Source organism: Cnephaeus nilssonii (assembly GCF_951640355.1).
Source record: "Cnephaeus nilssonii genome assembly, chromosome: 8".
NCBI classification, from domain to species: domain Eukaryota; kingdom Metazoa; phylum Chordata; class Mammalia; order Chiroptera; family Vespertilionidae; genus Cnephaeus; species Cnephaeus nilssonii.
The window spans coordinates 74,274,801-74,292,321 of record NC_137079.1 but is presented as its reverse complement, the minus strand read 5'-3'; the positions used below and the strand labels follow the sequence as shown (position 1 = coordinate 74,292,321).

Below are 17,521 nucleotides of genomic sequence, written 5' to 3'. Positions count from 1 at the left end.
CCGCCCTGGGGAGGCGAGGCTGGACCTGCCTAGCGGCTCGAGGGGTCCCTGGGAACATTGCAGGCATGTGGTTGCTGAGACCCAGACCTGGCCTCTGGCCACAGATTCATAGCTTCACGGAGACCTAAGGGCAGGGATCTGCCTCATCTGCAGAGAGACAGAGGTTCTGCAGTGCCCCCAAGACACGGGTGGGCCCAGCCAGGGATCAAGGGGCATGGAAGGACTCCCGGGCAGAGGGGCAAGGACCCTCACCCCTGAGGTGAGGGTTGAGGGGTGGTGCCACCTCAGTGGAGGGGTGCTGCACTGCAGGGTACTGGACTGACTGATGTGATTCAGACAAGCTCCCAGTGCTAATGGGCCTCGCTCAGGCGGCCTTCACACTTCAGAGGCAGTGACTCCTGCTCCTGCCTTGACCCAAAAGCAAGCCCGGGGTGCCCTGCCCCATGGCAGAGCATGCCTAGGCAGTGAGTGTGAAGCCTTCCACCAGCTCCGGAGAAGCGGGGGCAGTAAAGAATGGGGGGCAGGGGACGGGGAGAGGAAAGAATGTGGAGCATCCGCAATGAAGAGGTGCTTGAGAAAGAGGCTCGGTAGCCGGACTGGAAGGTTTGTTCTGTTTGCCGGGCGGCTGCCCCTTAGGAAGCGCAAAGAGCATGGCTCTGAGGGCTTCCTGTGTGCTGAGTCAAGTGCCACAGCCAACTGGAATTGGCCTCAGTTTCCTGGTCTGTAAAATGGATGAAATGTGTCCCAGTGCCTTCACTAAGCTTTGATGGCCAATTGAGATACTATATAAAGAAAATGAGGGAAGAAGTGAGAAAGAAAAGGAAGGACGAGCAACACAAAAGAAAGACTCAAAGGAACCTGTAAACCCATTGTCACTTAAATAGGGAATATAGTCAATAGTGTTGTAATAATGGTATGATGCCAGGTGGGTACTAGAAATATCGGGAAACACTTTGTAAAGTATATGATTGTCTAACCACTATTCTGTAACTAATATAAAACCTGAAACCAATACAAAATAATATTGAATGTAAAGAAATGAAAATTGGAGTGAAATTTTTATAAATTTCAAAGTTTAAATAAAAGCTGTAAAGGAAGGAAGGGGAGAATAAAAATAGTGTTTTTCATTTTACCACTTCATTAAAAAGACAGTTGTCTTTATATGGTGCTTTTATACTTTTATACTTTTCTAAGTCATTATCTCATTTTAATTTCCGGGCAACTTAAAGACAAGATAATTATTCCCTCCACTATTCAAAGAAAGAAAATCTTGGTGTCTGGTCCTAATGATTCAATTGTCAAGTCCTTATTGTAAAGCAGGGTTAGTAAAATTTTCTGTGCAGGGTCATATCTATACTAATAAAAGCCTTGGGGGTGATCAGGCCAGCAGGAGAGGGTATTTGGGGACAATCAGGCCCGCAGAGGAGCAGTTAGGTGTCAATCAGGCCAGCAAGGGAGCAGTTAGGGGACAATCAGGCAGGCAGGTGAGCGGTTAGGAACCAGGGGTCCCGGATTATGAGAGGGATGTCCAACTGCAGGTTTAGGCCCGATTCCACAGGGATCGGGCCTAATCCTGCAGTTGGACATCCCCCAAGGGGTCCCATATTGGAGAGGGTGTAGGCTGGGCTGAGGGACACCCTCCCCAGTGCACGAATTTCGTGCACCAGGCCTCTAGTTTATATATATATAGAAATATGTAATCATCACCCTTGCCACACTATCAATTCTAAAAATGTAACGTCTGTTTCTGATTGAGCCTCATACAGTGCCCTGCACATGGTGGGCATACACACACACACACACACACACACACACACACACAGCTAAATCTACAGTAATAAAAGAGAAAGATGCAAATTGACCGTACCTTCGTGACACCCACCAGCCAATCAGGAGTATGCAAATTAACGCAACAAAGATGGCGGGTTAATTTGCATATGCAGGTGCCAAGCGGCCGGGGGCAGGGTGGCATGCTTGTATTGTCGCCATGGCGACGATGCAGGCGTTCCGCACTGCCCCAGTTGCTCAGGGCCTCTGGGCAGCATGGGAAGGCAGGGCCAGAGTGGAAAGAGGCGGTTCCGGGGACAGCAGAAAGAGGCAGCTCTGGGGCCGGAGCAGAAAAAGGGTGCCAGCAGCCAGGGAAAGGAAGGCCCATTCTTGCACGAATCTTTGTGCATTGGGCTTCTAGTAAATTAATAAAAGACTGATGGAACAAAGGTAAATGGGTAAAGAATGAGGTGGGAAAATGACATCAATACTGACATCTTGTCATGTATGAATAAACTGATAAACACACCAAAATGAAATCAGGACAGTGAACAAAACCTACCAAACGATGATTATTAAAAAGCAATGCTCTTCCCATGCCTTGTTCAACATGGGCAGTAAGAAACATATTTTTTAAATAAAAAAATGAGACTTCAAGTGCCATGAGATTCTTGTTTTTTAATTACTATATAAAGACTTTGCATATGACCAAACTAAAGTCTTAGATTTTAAATTCATTAAGATTAGTTTTATATTAGGCAAGTATGGTAGGCAGAATAATGACTCAACCTCCCCCAAGATGTCCATATGTAATCCACAGAACCTCTGGAAATAATAGTTTCAGCTGACCTTAAAATAGGGAGATTATCCTTGATTATCTGGATGTACTCAATGCAATCATAAAGTTCTTTACAAGTGGAAGAGGGAGACAGAACCACCAAGTGAGAGGGAGATATAACAATGAAAGAAAGGAACAGAGAGAGACAATATTGCTGGCTTGGAAGGTGAAGAAAGGTGCTGCGGAGCATGGAAGGAGGCAGCCATGAGGAGCTGGAAAAGAAAATAACAAACAAGAACAAAACACACACACACGCAATGTCTTCCCTAAAGCCTAAGGGAAAAAATTCAAGCCTGCCAACACCTTAACAGTAAGACCCAGGTCAGACTTCTGGTCTATAGAAAAGTAAGATAGTACACATTCATGTAATTTTAAGCCACTAAATTTGTTGTAAATTGTTATAGTAGTTATATATATATGTAATTTTAAGCCACTAAATTTGTTGTAAATTGTTATAGTAGATATATATATATATATAACTAAATATATATATATTATAGCAGTAATAGAAATTTAGTTATATATATATATGTGTGTGTATATATATATATAACTAAATATATATATATATATATATATATATATATATATATTATAGCAGTAATAGAAAACTAATCCTATATAATAAAGATGTAATATGCAAATGGTCGTTACACCATGAAGTGTAACGACCGACCGCATAACGACCAGATCACAGATCAGCCGGAGGGTGGGGCAGTGAGCTACAAGAGAGTGGCAGAGAGCTACAGGAGGGAGCTACAGGAGGGCTGCAGTGAGATATTGGCTACAGTGGGCGGTGGAGAGCTACAGGAGGGGGCAGGGCAGCAAGCTATGAAGGGGGGGCGGAGGGTGGAATGAGCTACAGGAGGGCAGGGCAGTGGGTGGAGAGCTACTGGAGGGCGGCAGCGAGCTAGTGGTGCATGGATTCATGAGCAGGGCTACTAGTATATTAATAAGTTATATGGAACTTAATGTTCTTTGGGTACAAATTTCAATGCAAATAATTTTTTTTCATCTCTACCAAACCAAAGTCACATGATCATCCAAACCATTCATGTAAGCAAGTTAGAAGCAACTCCATAAATATTTAACAAATGCATTAAAAAAACTATGAACATGTATTAAGTAGAAATTTTTTTTTAAGGACCTTGGAATCAATTAAGAACAAGGCATATACACAATCAACAATAACAAAGACAACGTTCTAGTAAAAAGAAATGGCTAGAGATAAAGCATTTAAACAAGAGTTGCTGAATTAGGTAGTTTATGTCTCAGAGACTCACAGCAGAAATCACTAATGGGATTACAGAACTCCACATTTAGGAGACAAGAGAGGATAGGCAAGAACAAGTCCTAAGGTTACCATTTACTGATTAATTAAAATGTCTAGAATAATTTTAATGACTTGTTGACACTAACAAATAATCTTTGTTTTCTTTTCACTGCTAAAACATCATTACCCTTCCATTATAAAATACAAGATAGTAAACTAAAGTTATCATCCTCTGGCTATATAATTTGTGGTTTGATTCTTCAAATTTAAATTCTATCTAAATTTGTATTATTGTTGCTTTATGTGGAATTCAGCAAGTAACTTTGGTACCGCACTAGCATTCCTTAAATAACAGTGTGAATACAAATCATTTTAAAAATCTTCCAGCCTTCTGAACAAATTCAGAACACTATGCAAACTATCTGTAGTATGCATAAGAGCACAAATGACCCCAGTAGGGATTGTCAGTAAGGTTACTCTGAAATAAAAAGAAATCTTCCTCGACCTTATCTATAATAATAAAAGTGTAATATGCTAATTAGACGAGACGTCCTTCCTTTCGCACAAAGCCGCAGCGGGCGGGGGCCGGGGCCAAAGCCCTTGCGTGAATTTCATGCATCCGGCCTCTAGTCTATAATAATAAAAGGGTAATATGCAAATTGGTCAGGACGCCCTCACAGTAACGATCGAACAGCAGGCTGCATGGGGCGACAAGGCCGGCAGGGGGGTTAGTGAGGGATGACCAAACGACTGAACAGCAGGCTGTGTGGAGCAACCAGGCCGGCAGAGAAGGGCCGTGAGAGGCAACCAGGCCGGTGGGGGGGGGGGGGGAGGCAGTTGGGCCAGCAGGGGGCAGTAGGGAGCGACCAGTCCGGCGGGGGTTGGGGGGCAGTGAGGGGCAACCAGGCTGGTGAGGGGGGGGGCAGTTGGGCCAGCATGGGGGCAGTAGGGGGCGACCAGTCCGGCGGGGGTTGGGGGGCAGTGAGGGGCAACCAGGCTGGTGAGGGGGGCAGTTGGGGGTGACCAGGCCAGCAAACGGGGGCAGTGAGGGGCAATCAGGCTGGCGGGTGGGGGCAGTTGGGGGTGGCCAGGCCAGCGGCGGGGGGGGGCAGTTGGGGGTGACTAGGCCGGCGGGGGGGGGGGGGCGTTGGGGGTGACTAAGTTGGCAGGCAGGTGAGCAGTTAGGAGCCAGCGGTCCTGGGTTGTGAGAGGGTTGTCCGACTGTCGTTTTAGGCCCAATCCCTGGGGTCCCGGATTGGATAGGGTGCAGGCTGGACTGAGGGGAACCCCCCCCCCATGCACAAATTTCTTGCACCGGGTCTCTAGTATTAAATAATAATACAACATTAGAAGACATAAAAGTCTAAGAAAAACTAAAACACTCTAAACTATTATACAAATAAATTTAAATTAACATATTACTAGTTTTAACTGTAACAAAAACAAAAGTGTAAAATTAAACAACCTTACTTTCAGAAAACAGTCATTTAAAATAATTGAAATGTAATTATTTTGATAGCATTATATTTAGTTTGCAGTTAAAAGAACATTCAGAGTTTTATCTCCTGGCAATGCAGAAGTTATGGTAAAACTAATTATGCAGCAATGATTTTCCAGTTGAATGATTTGGTTTAAGAATTTTGCTTCACTTACAGTTTTCTGTTTAATGAGAAGCTTGCAATGAAATATTGGAACTTAAGCTCTCTGCCTCTTGTTTACCTGAATCATAGACTCTGCCAACTGTGTTTCATCCACTTCCAATATCATCATTTTGATTTCTTCATATGGCACCCGGAAAGAGCTCAGGAAGATTGCTAAAAGGAAGGAATTAGTTCATAATGAATAAGGTTAAGAAAAGAGTTTGAGATATAGTTCTATATGTAAATTCAAAAATAATTCATAAAATGAGATATTTAAAAACATTTAATAAAATTACTGTGGGGGAAACTTTCATTAGTACAATTTATACTTTTCCAGTTTTAGACCTAGTATTTAAATGATAGTCCTATATTATTATGCTGATTTCTATGTTGATTTTTAATGATTAGTTATTAGCTTATCATAGGAATGGTGCCAATTTTCAAATGATTAAAATGAAATATGTTAGGTTCACTATAAAATATCACTTATAAAGAAAAGAACCATAAAACCCCAATATGTGTGTGTAATATTTGTACTAGAAACACGTGTGTTTTTAGCTTGTATATCTTCTAGCCCTACTAAACAGTTCAGAAAAAATATTTTATATATTTTTATTGAGTTCAAAGAGTAAAAGAAAGTGAGAGAGAGATAGAAACATCAATGATGAGAGAGAATCATTGATAGGCTGCCTACCATACGCCCCTTACTAGGGCATGTGCTTGCAACCCCAGCACATGCCTTGATCGGGAATGGAACTGTGACTTCCTGGTTCATAGGTCGACACTCAACCACTGACCCACATCAGCAGGGCGGAGAAAAAATATTTTAACAAAACTGCTAAGCAGGGCATTAACACTTTTATAAGTTATAATACTTTACTGTTCAGACATTATGCCAGAGTACTAGCCATTGCATGTAACTAAAACTTAAATGTCCAATATTAGAAAACAAATTTTCATGGAAAACTATCCAAATAAATTATATGGGATAATGATTTACCGAAAATTCCAATTATTATTTACTTTGTTTTTGATACCTCATATATCTACTGTTAAAACACAATGATCTCAAAAGCTATTAAGGTGTATAGGATATTTCACAGCATTAGATTTAATGCTGTGCTGTTCTCCCCCTATTCTACTATTTTTGTGTTGTTTCTTCTCTCCAGTGATAGGTGTCACATACTCAGGAATTGCTAACCACTAGCCGACTAATTTATTTTATATACTGCTTATATCATTTTGTATTTTTTTAAATGTTTTTATTGATTTTAGAAGGACAAGGAAGGAGGGAAAGAGAGGGAGGGAGGAAGGGAAGGAGTGAGGGATTTATTAGTTACCTCCTATACTGGGAACCAAACCCAAATCCTGGACATGTGTCCTGACCAGGAATAGAACCTGGGACCTTTCGGTGTACAGGACAATACTCAACCAACTGAGTCACACTGGCCAGGGCAGTAAGTATTTTCAAAAAAGGACACTACTTTTCATAAATACTCAGAAAATATGATCTACATCTTTCTTGGAGGAAGGCTGTATTCCAGATTCCTGAGGTTACCATGTAGCATCTACAGCTAAAAAACAAAGCACCATCTATGTTTTTATCACTAGCTTCATTCACACATTTCAGAAACAGTCATAAGTCTGGTATAATAGTGCTATAAATTACCTATAAAATATGAATATATGCAATCCTTAATATCCCAAGAACAAGATGGAATAAAGGGTCTAAATGATATTGCAATAGATAGAGATTAATGTAATTATAAAAGAATACCCCCATAGTAGACATTAGAAAGCACAAAAATATGATAAATAATAATTACTATTATTCAAGAGGAATTGAATAATTGATGGCGAGGTAATAAAATCTAAATGTGAACATCATGTACAAAACTAAGAAGTTGCATATGATTATAGAGTTAAATGTAAATAGTAACCACAGAAAGGATACTAAAAGAAAATTAGCATAACAAATTAGCTCTGTTATGGTGAGAGAAAGACTTCTTAATCATAAAAAACAATGGAAAATATATACAAAGATTGATATCTGACAACATGAGAGAAAAACACTAATGGCAAAAGACTTAAAGCAATTAAAAAGCAAGGAAGCTGGGAAGATAATCCTGCTTCAAAATTCACAGAGCACTTGTTTACCTTCATTTAGCATACCATGAGGTCTAAAGAGGAAGATGGGTAAAATGTGTGTAAACTCAATTAAAAGAATAAGAAAAAAATGACCAAAATAAATGTAACATGCTAAACCTCAGGAGTAAGCAAAATGAGAAAACAAATTGTTAAAACATAATCTAAATTGAAAATTGAGTAAGATTAATAAGAATCCTTAAAATTATTATTTCCATTTGAGAAAACGTAAATTCCACTCAAGAAATCTAGTCTATGGAAACAACAACAAAATAGAGAGAAGGTTATACCATTAAATATGTTAACGAAAAAAAAAACCATTGAAACCTGTAAAGAATTTTAGTGAGTTTATTTGAGCCAAACTGTGGACATATGCCGGGAAGCAGAACCTCAATGAATTGAGATAATGCTCCGGAGAATGCAGGGTTACATCTGTATTTATACATTGCCATCAAAGGAGGGACATAGGTGGGCTACATGAAATTCATTGGTGACGGATTAAGGAGGTGGGATAAAGTCAAATGGTGGGAAACCCCTGGGATTGGATAAAAAGTAAAATGATGGACACACACTTAGGTGGATACAGGAACAATTAACATGATAATGAAGGAATTTGAGGCATCTGTCCTGGCGCCTACCACATTTGGTTGTGCCTCAGGGGCTCCAGCAAAAGAGGAAGTTACAAGTTACCCAGACTTCTCACAGATATGTTATCTTAGAGGCAAAAAAGGCAAATGGGCTCAGGAAAGATCTAAGTTGATCTTTGTCAGGGAAAATATCAGCCTAGGAATGACTGCCCATTATAACCTGTTTGTAGTTAAATACTTAATTTTCAGACCATCTTTTGTGGTTATTTTAGGTCTCTTGAGTTTTCAAGACTGCCACACAGGCCTCCCCTGAGTTTGTCAGGTTAGCAGGTGGCTTCTTTCCTTCACAAATACTAGTCATCAAAAGCACAGAATTCCTCTAAGGCATAATATAGTAATTGAGGGAGAAAGAAATGATAGTTTTATATTTTAGGCAATAGGGCAGAGAGATACTTAAAAGAGAGAAGGAGATATAAAAAATATATATTTTTAATCTTAATAGGAAATGCATTTCTGAGCTGTCCCGAAAGTAAGAAAAGCAGAAATCCTATGAGAAAATAACTAAAGAAATGAAAGAAATTTTGAAACACTGGGCAGGAACAAAAGACATTACTAAAAAGAAACAAAAAGATTTAATGGAAAAAATGTAGAATTTTTAGAAATCGTATGTATAAATAAAACTAATGAAATTACAAATTGAACATATGAATTATACATCATTAGATAACAAAGATAAAATATATTACATGAAAGACTGCAAAGAAGCTATTCAAAGTGTAACATAAAGAGATGGAAAAATACAAGGTTATGAGATATAAAAGATTAGTAATGATACCTAAAAAATATCTTAGAGTTCCAAAAGGAAATCACAAAAAGAATAGCAAAGGAGCATATATGAACAGAAAATATCAGATAATTTTGCAGAATTACAGAGACACAGAACATCAGATCAAGAAGGCTCAAAAAAAAACTCAAACATAATAAAAATTTAAAAATAATAAAAGACACACTAGATAGCTGCCTGTAAAACATCAAGCATTTGGGAGGTCATATATTGGGATCATTCAAACACTGATGGTGGAAAAGTAAACTAGTACATCACAGAACAGGTATATATTTAGAGCAGGGCCACCATACATCTCTAGAGCAGGGGTGGGGAGCTTTTATTTCTGCCAAGGGCCATTTGGATATTTATAACATCATTCTCGGGCCACACAAAATTATCAAATTAAAAATTAGCCTGTTCTATTTGGTCAAACATTTAATTAACTTGCCCCTAATGCTTTGGCAGGGCCAGACCAAATGATTTTGAGGGCCTTATAGGCCCACTGGACAGATGTGCCCCACCCATGCTCTAGAGAGACACACAGTAAATATTTTACGATTTGTGAGCCACACAGTCTCTGTCACAGCTTCTCAACTCTGCTATTGTAGCACAAAAGCAGCCATAAACAATGTGTAAATAAATGTGCTGGTTAAGTTCCAATAAAACCTTGTTCAAAAAAACAGGCAACAAACAAGATCTGGCTGAAAGGCCATAGTATGCCACTCCCTGCCTTAGAAACACCAAAAATGGGGAACCCACATTCAACCAAGCATTGGAAGAATAAAGTATGATATTCAAAGTTTACTTTGCAGATAAATATACTTTATTCCCTTACTTTCTTCTATATTTATAATTCATTCACTACTTCCAGGTGTTATTCCATAATTAAAATAGCATGCACATTAAATACACTATTTAGAAGAACTGAACTAGTTTTTTAATAGTTTATTAATAAATTATTTTGTGGAAAACATTTACTATAACTAAGAGCAAAAAAAACACAAAAGGGTTGAAAATGGCCTAATACAAAACACACTATTTAGAAGACAGCACAGATCTTATTATTTTTAATGTTTAAAAGTTGCTGAGAATAATATGAAACTCAATTAAAGCCTCCAAAAGTCTCATTAAAATTAATATTTTTACTAACATGCATTTTATCCTTCAATATGTGATTATACAGATCCCAGTGGGAAGCTTTGAGTCGGTGAAGGAGTGTAAAGTGTGCAGATTTTGGAACCAGTCACATGTTTCCTGCAAGGGACCTTATAAATATTTAAACCTTTATGCTAATTTGTAGGTTCCTCTCTTTACAGCTCAACTACCCCCTCCAAAAAGTCTATAAAGCATAAGAACCTTGTAGGACTCCTGAGCCACCTCGTGATCCTGAAGTGGCTGGAATTCTACCTTTTATGCTGGGCCCAGAGACTTTGCCAAAAACCTTGTAAACAAAAAATACAGGGAACCTAACCCACCTTTAAATAAACAGGTATATAAATGGGTGATTTTAGATCCTTTTCTCAAAATTCTATAGAATATTTCAGTTAAGAGAAATCTAAGAAAAATTATCTTAGATTTCTAAATGACAAGATAGAGTCTTGTAACTATCATAAGACTCTCTTCTCAGAATTCAGTATCTCAAAAGACTGAATTTCATAGACAAAAAAACAGCTGTGAATCAAACTATGATTACTGAAAAAATTTTAAGAAATTAAAATCTTGAAAGAGGTACCTAATGCTGCTTAAAGCTTAAATCATGACATTTGTTGCAATCAGAGAAGGCAAGAACAATACTAGCATGGATTACATCCTAACATAACACAGTGTGAACACTGAACCTTTTGATCTTATACTTTAAAACATGATTAGCAATTATATGAATGGATACATATTTTCTAACTGAAGCAAACAAAATAGTATCCTGCTCTATGACAAAGTAATTTTGTTATCTCTAAATAGGAGTCGATATAACATATACCTATAGGAAATTTTCAAAATGAGTCATCTTATTCAAGTACTACACCAACCAGATTCCCTACTTACAATGTTAACACTACTACCTATCTGGTGGGCTGTGGTAAGAACTAAGAGCCTAATACACACTAGCACGTAAAGGTAATTACTATTATAATTAAACTTGAAATACTTTTTAACACATGTTCTATAATCTATATATGTAATCTATATATATAAAAGCCCAGCAACCGGATGGCAGAACAACCCGAACAACCAGTCGCTATGACACGCACTGCAGCAGCCAACCGGCCTGATCAGGGCCCCAATCGCTCTCAGGCAACCACCTGCAACCCCTCCCCCCAGCCAGCCCTGCCCCCGATTGGCGCCCCTATCCCGATCAGGGGCACTCCGGCCAGCCAACCACTCACGACCCCTCCCCCATGCCGGCCCTGCCCCTGATCAGCCCCCCCAACTCCAATTGGGGACGGGCCGCCAGACCCCACCTGTGCACAAATTCGTGCACCAGGCCTCTAGTATGTAAATAATAATAAAGAACCCTGTTCAACAAGTCACATATTCTCCTTCTAGATGAATATGTAAGCTAATTTACCATGACTGACCCGTCTAAAAAGCACTCTATTGTCAGGAGCCAAGAGTCAATGACAAATTAATTCTAACATTATTTTAGTAAGCTAATGAAACAGAACCTCATGGAAACTTGGTCCTCACCATTGGCTTACTTCCTCATGCCTGAGGACAAAGCATTCTTCGCATAGCTGCCCTTCAACCGCCCCATCCTTTATCTATAGTCAACACCCTTTACGACCTTAGCCAAATTATCTAAATCCACATGATCCGCTCAGCCCCTATCCCTCCTAGACATCTCCCCTTCTAGAACTTCCTCATACCCCCTCCCCTGCCTGCAGCCCCTGCTGGCAAGCACTGATAGGTCCACAGTTCACTCCCCGCGCCCCACCTCCCACTCCCTGACTTGGATATAAGGCACTGCTGTAAGAATAAAAATTTGAGGCTTGATCAGAAACCCATTTGTCATGCCTCCATTCTCCGTGTCCCTTGTTTGTCTCTTTCTCTTAGGTTCGTCTCTGGTGTCCGTGTTGTTGCCCCGCGGGTCGGGGCAAAATGGCGCCCAACGTGGTCTAGAGACCCTCCGACGAGAACATCCACTGGAAAGGCCTGGCCAGGCGACCCTCGGATTGAATTCCGCGACCTTCGGATTAAATTCCGCGACCTTCGGATTAAATTCCGCGACCCTCGGATTAAATTCCGCCCTAGATCGCCGCGCACCCGCCGCGAGTCAGATCGGAGTAAGGTAAGTAGATGATTTTACAAACAAGAATTTCAGAGCATTTTCACCCCTCTCTGCTCGGCTGTTATTATTGGCTTTTCGGGTCAATTCCTCTAGCCCACTAATAAGCAGTCACCTCACCGTATTGGGGAAGAGTTAAGGGTACCCAGTCTCGGTAGTGACAACTCTGAATCACCTGACCTAGTATCCCTGCTTGATTTCTCTGTCGTGAATTTCTCACTGAGTAAATTTGCTCTCCAAACCTTGAGCTTGCTACGAACAAAAGGTCGTTCACCTCATAGACTCAACCACGAGGAGTTCACCCCCCTCGTCCCTAAGGGACGGGGGCATCAGGGATCTTCCTCGTCTATGAGGGTCCGAGTAGGCGGATTATACCTACCGACTGTTTCACGCAAGCAAGGGAGTAAAGAGCAATATTGAAAGGTGAAAGTTCCGCTTTGATTTCACAGTTGGCGAGAAAAGTCAGGCTGACCTGGCGTGGGGTTTATACAGCCCGGAGGCTTACGTGGGAGAGGATAATTACCTAAAAAGCCATCCAGCCGACCAAGAATGGGGAATTTACTGAGTAGTCATGAAATGTTCCTTGATAGCCTCAATGAACCAGATGATAAAAAACCATTAAAACAAACAACCAACCCACCAAAGACCCCCCCTCAACCACTTAATCCCGGAATCTATCCCTCATTTTCTTATAAAAATTACCCAGACCGTCTTCCCCCGGAAGATCAAGAAACATTAGACGAGGAGGCAGCACGCTATCATAATGATAACCCTTGGCGTTTGACTGCTCCCACATTCCAAAATCCTCCTCCCTATAATCCAAAATACCCCCCCCTTTCAAAAATTGCCCCTTCCTCCTTTGACCCTATCCGACAAGCCAAAATAAATCTTACCCAAGAAGTCTCTTCCCTCAAGGACCTTTTACAACAAAAACGAGAACACATACACCTCCTAAAGGAAATCCAAGCCCTTGAAACTGAGCTCACCACACTTACCCTTAATCACAACCCCCCACCAGCTAAAACTAAAACTAAAAATAAACCTCTGCTTCACGCATTCCCTGTCACTCGCAGCCATCAGTCCAAAAATTCTAGCGAAGAAATAGAGGAAGATAATTCCCAACAGGAACTATCCCCAGACTCCCAAGATAACCCAGACCAAAACTCAGATGAAGAAACCTCTGACACAGATGACCCCCCATCAAATCCAAATCAAAACTCAGGCCAAAAATACCGCCGCCTTAATCTTAAACATTTAAAAGATTTAAAGGCAGCAGTTAGTAATTATGGAACCACTGCTCCCTTTACCCTTGCCTTATTAGAAGGTTTAAGTGACCGATGGCTAACACCTAATGATTGGTTTTTCTTAGCCCGCGCCACCCTTTCGGGAGGAGATTATGTCCTCTGGCGCACAGACTTTGTAGAAAACTGCCGAGAAACAGCTCAGCGCAATAATGAAAGTAAAATATCCCGTTCATGGACGCGAGACAAACTGCTTGGCCGCAGTCCCTATGACACCAATGAAGCACAGGCAGCTTTTCCCCCTGGCCTATTACAAAATGCTGGCCTTAAAGCCTGGCGCCGCCTACCCCCTAAGGGGTCGGCTACCACGTCTCTGGCCAAAATCCGCCAAGGACCTGATGAACCTTACAGTGATTTTATCAGCCGCCTTACTGATGCTGCTGAACGCCTGGTCGGAGAAGGGGAAACAGAAAGTACCTTTATTAAACATCTTGCTTATGAAAATGCTAACCCATCTTGTCAGGAGACCATCAGACCCCACCGCTGTGGCAGTCTTTCTGACTATATTAAACTTTGTGCAGGCATAGGAACCTCACACGCTATCGGTCTAGCTATAGGGGCAGCCCTCAAGGATTTTACTAAATCCCAGCAAAATAAGACTTGCTTTAATTGTAAACAACCGGGACATTTCGCCCGAGAATGTCCGTCCACCCGAGAATACCCATCCAACAAGCAAAATGGACCACCCCCTTTCTCACTTTGCCCAAAATGCAAACGAGGCAAACATTGGGCAAAAGATTGTAGATCTAAAACAGATATCAACGGCAAACTCATCCTTCAGAACCAGGGAAACCCCCAGAGGGGCCAGCCCCCGGCCCCCTACTTGGGACACAACCAAGGGGTTATCAGGTTTGTCCCCCCTACAGAGAATCAAATTCTTTCCGCACAGGCGTCAGCTCCCTCTGCCGAGCAACCCCAGGGAGTGCAGGACTGGACCTCAGTTCCGCCACCCAGACAATATTAATACCCGAACAAGGAACTCAACTCATCCCCACTGAAACCTATGAACCTATGCCCCCTGGAACCTTCGGACTGGTTCTAGGGCGCGGTAGTTCTTCCCTAGCAGGTCTCCATATCATCCCAGGAGTCATTGATAATGATTATACAGGACAGATCACCCTCTTAGCATCAGCCCCATTGGGGCCCATATCTATTTCAAAAGGGCAAAGAATAGCACAACTCATACTGCTCCCTTTGGAGTCTTCCTCCAAGAGCCATATTTCTAACCCCAGATTAAATTCTGCTTTTGGCTCCTCCGATACTTATTGGATTCAACAAATAACACCTGAAAGGCCTCTACTCACCCTTAAACTAGATGGAAAGCCCTTCGAAGGCCTAGTAGACACAGGGGCAGATGCCACTGTTATTTCTACCCACAGTTGGCCAGATTCCTGGCCCACTACTGCATCAGCCACCCACCTTAAAGGCATCGGGCAGTCCACTAATCCCAGGCAAAGCTCAAAAATATTAACATGGACAGACGAAGAAGGCAATTCAGGCCAAGTCCAACCTTACATAATCCCCGGGCTCCCAGTCAATTTATGGGGAAGAGACATCCTATCCCAGCTAAAACTAATTATGTGTAGTCCCAACGAACTAGTAACCCAACAGATGCTAAAACAAGGCTTTCTCCCCGGACAAGGATTAGGTAAACATAATCAAGGAATTAAAGAACCCATTATAATTGACTCAAAAACTAATCGCTCAGGATTAGGCAATACAAATTTTTCATGACGGCCATTGACTTTCCTGTACCCCACGCAGACAAAATAAAATGGAAATCGGACTCCCCCGTGTGGGTAGATCAATGGCCTTTAAACAAAGACAAACTTACAGCAGCCACAGAGTTAGTACAGGAACAACTAGCCACTGGACACCTAGAGCCCACCACCTCTCCCTGGAACACTCCTATATTTGTCATTAAAAAGAAATCTGGAGCGTGGCGCCTCCTACAGGATCTAAGAGAAGTTAATAAAACCATGTTCTCTATGGGAGCCCTACAGCCCGGGCTCCCCTCCCCTATTGCTATTCCCTCCAGACATTTTAAAATCATTATTGACCTTAAAGACTGTTTTTTCACTATTCCTCTTCACCCCCAAGACAGAGAGCGATTTGCCTTCAGCCTCCCGGTCATAAACTTCCAAGGCCCTATGCCTCGTTATCAATGGAAAGTCCTCCCACAGGGCATGGCTAATAGCCCGACCCTTTGCCAAAAATTCGTTGCCCAGGCGGTGGACCCCCTCCGACCGCGGTGGCCCTCCATCTATATAATTCACTATATGGATGATATTCTCCTGGCCGGAGCTTCTCCTCCCGAAGTGCTCAAATGTAGCCAGGAATTAACTCATCGTCTTGCTTCTTTTGGGCTTCAAATAGCCCCCAATAAAATACAACTTAAAGACCCTTACTATTACCTTGGCTTCGAATTAAATAATAATAAAATCACTACCCAAAAAATTCAACTAAAGACATCCCATCTACAGACACTCAATGATTTTCAAAAATTCCTAGGAGATATTAATTGGCTTAGACCTTATCTTAAACTCACAACCGGAGATTTAAAACCTCTCTTTGATATACTTCAGGGGGATTCTAATCCCCTATCCCCCCGGAAACTAACCCCGAAAGCTCATAAAGCTCTCCAAATAACAGAAAACGCTATCCAACAGCAACAGATTACATTTATAACATATGACAAACCCTTTACCCTCATTATCTGTGCTACACCTCATACTCCTACCGGAGTACTGTGGCAGGACAACCCCCTCCTTTGGATCCACCTACCATCTTCACCATCAAAGGTTCTCATCCCTTATCCTTCCTTAGTCACAAAAGTCCTAATACTAGGGAGGGAAAAGAGCCGACAACATTTTGGCCGAGACCCTGATCAGCTCATTCTCCCTTATACAAAGGAACAGATAAACTGGCTCACCCAGAATGATGATAATTGGGCTATATCCCTATCTTCCTTTACAGGCAAAATTGATAATCATTACCCCCCCAACAAATTAATACAATTTACTCGCCTCCACCCTTTTGTATTCCCAAAAATCACCTCCAAAGAACCCATTAAACAAGCCTCCTTGGTTTTTACCGATGGATCCTCTAGCGGGATCGCTGCCTATATCATTGATTCACAGGAATTTTCCATCCAATCCCCCTTTCAGTCTGCTCAACTTGTAGAATTATTTGCCATCTTACAAGTATTCCTTAAACTGCCTAATACCCCTTTCAACCTATATACAGACAGTGCATACATTGCATTCTCAGTTCCCCTCTTAGAAACAGTCCCCTACATTAAACCAACCACCAATGCTACCCCCCTTTTCTCTCAGCTCCAAACCCTTATTACAAAAAGACAGGCCTCTTTTTACATCGGGCATTTAAGAGCACACTCTGACCTTCCTGGCCCCCTTTCCAGAGGCAATACTCTAGCAGACGAAAAAACCCGTCTCATACTCTCAGTCACCTCAGACCCTATATCCAAAGCAAGACAGAGCCATGCTCTCCATCATCTCAATGCCCGTACTCTCCGCCTGTTATACAAAATTACCCGAGAACAAGCCAGACAAATTGTAAAAGATTGCCCAGGATGTGTTACCCTCTTACCACTCCCACATTTAGGAGTCAACCCTAGAGGCATACTTCCCAATGAAATTTGGCAAATGGATGTTACCCATATTCCTGAATTTGGTAACCTAAAATATGCCCATGTCACCATTGACACCTATAGTGGATTTATCTTCGCTTCTTTACATAGCGGAGAAGCTACTAAAAACATTATAGCTCATGTTCTCCAGTGTCTCACTGTCATGGGAAAACCTCAAAAAATCAAAACAGATAATGGACCAGGATATACCT

The 17,521-nt window shown here is 41.5% G+C and overlaps 1 protein-coding gene across 3 annotated transcripts in view; it reads right to left on the bottom strand.

Annotated features, from left to right (window-relative positions):
• DIAPH3 (diaphanous related formin 3) overlaps positions 1 to 17,521 on the bottom strand; it is a 551,015-nt gene that overhangs the window by 283,596 nt on the left and 249,898 nt on the right. For all 3 annotated transcript variants that reach the window (XM_079778831.1, XM_079778832.1, XM_079778833.1), the window contains one exon: positions 5,598 to 5,692. In XM_079778831.1, the coding sequence (XP_079634957.1) occupies positions 5,598 to 5,692 (95 nt within the window). The remainder of the gene's footprint in view (positions 1 to 5,597; positions 5,693 to 17,521) is intronic.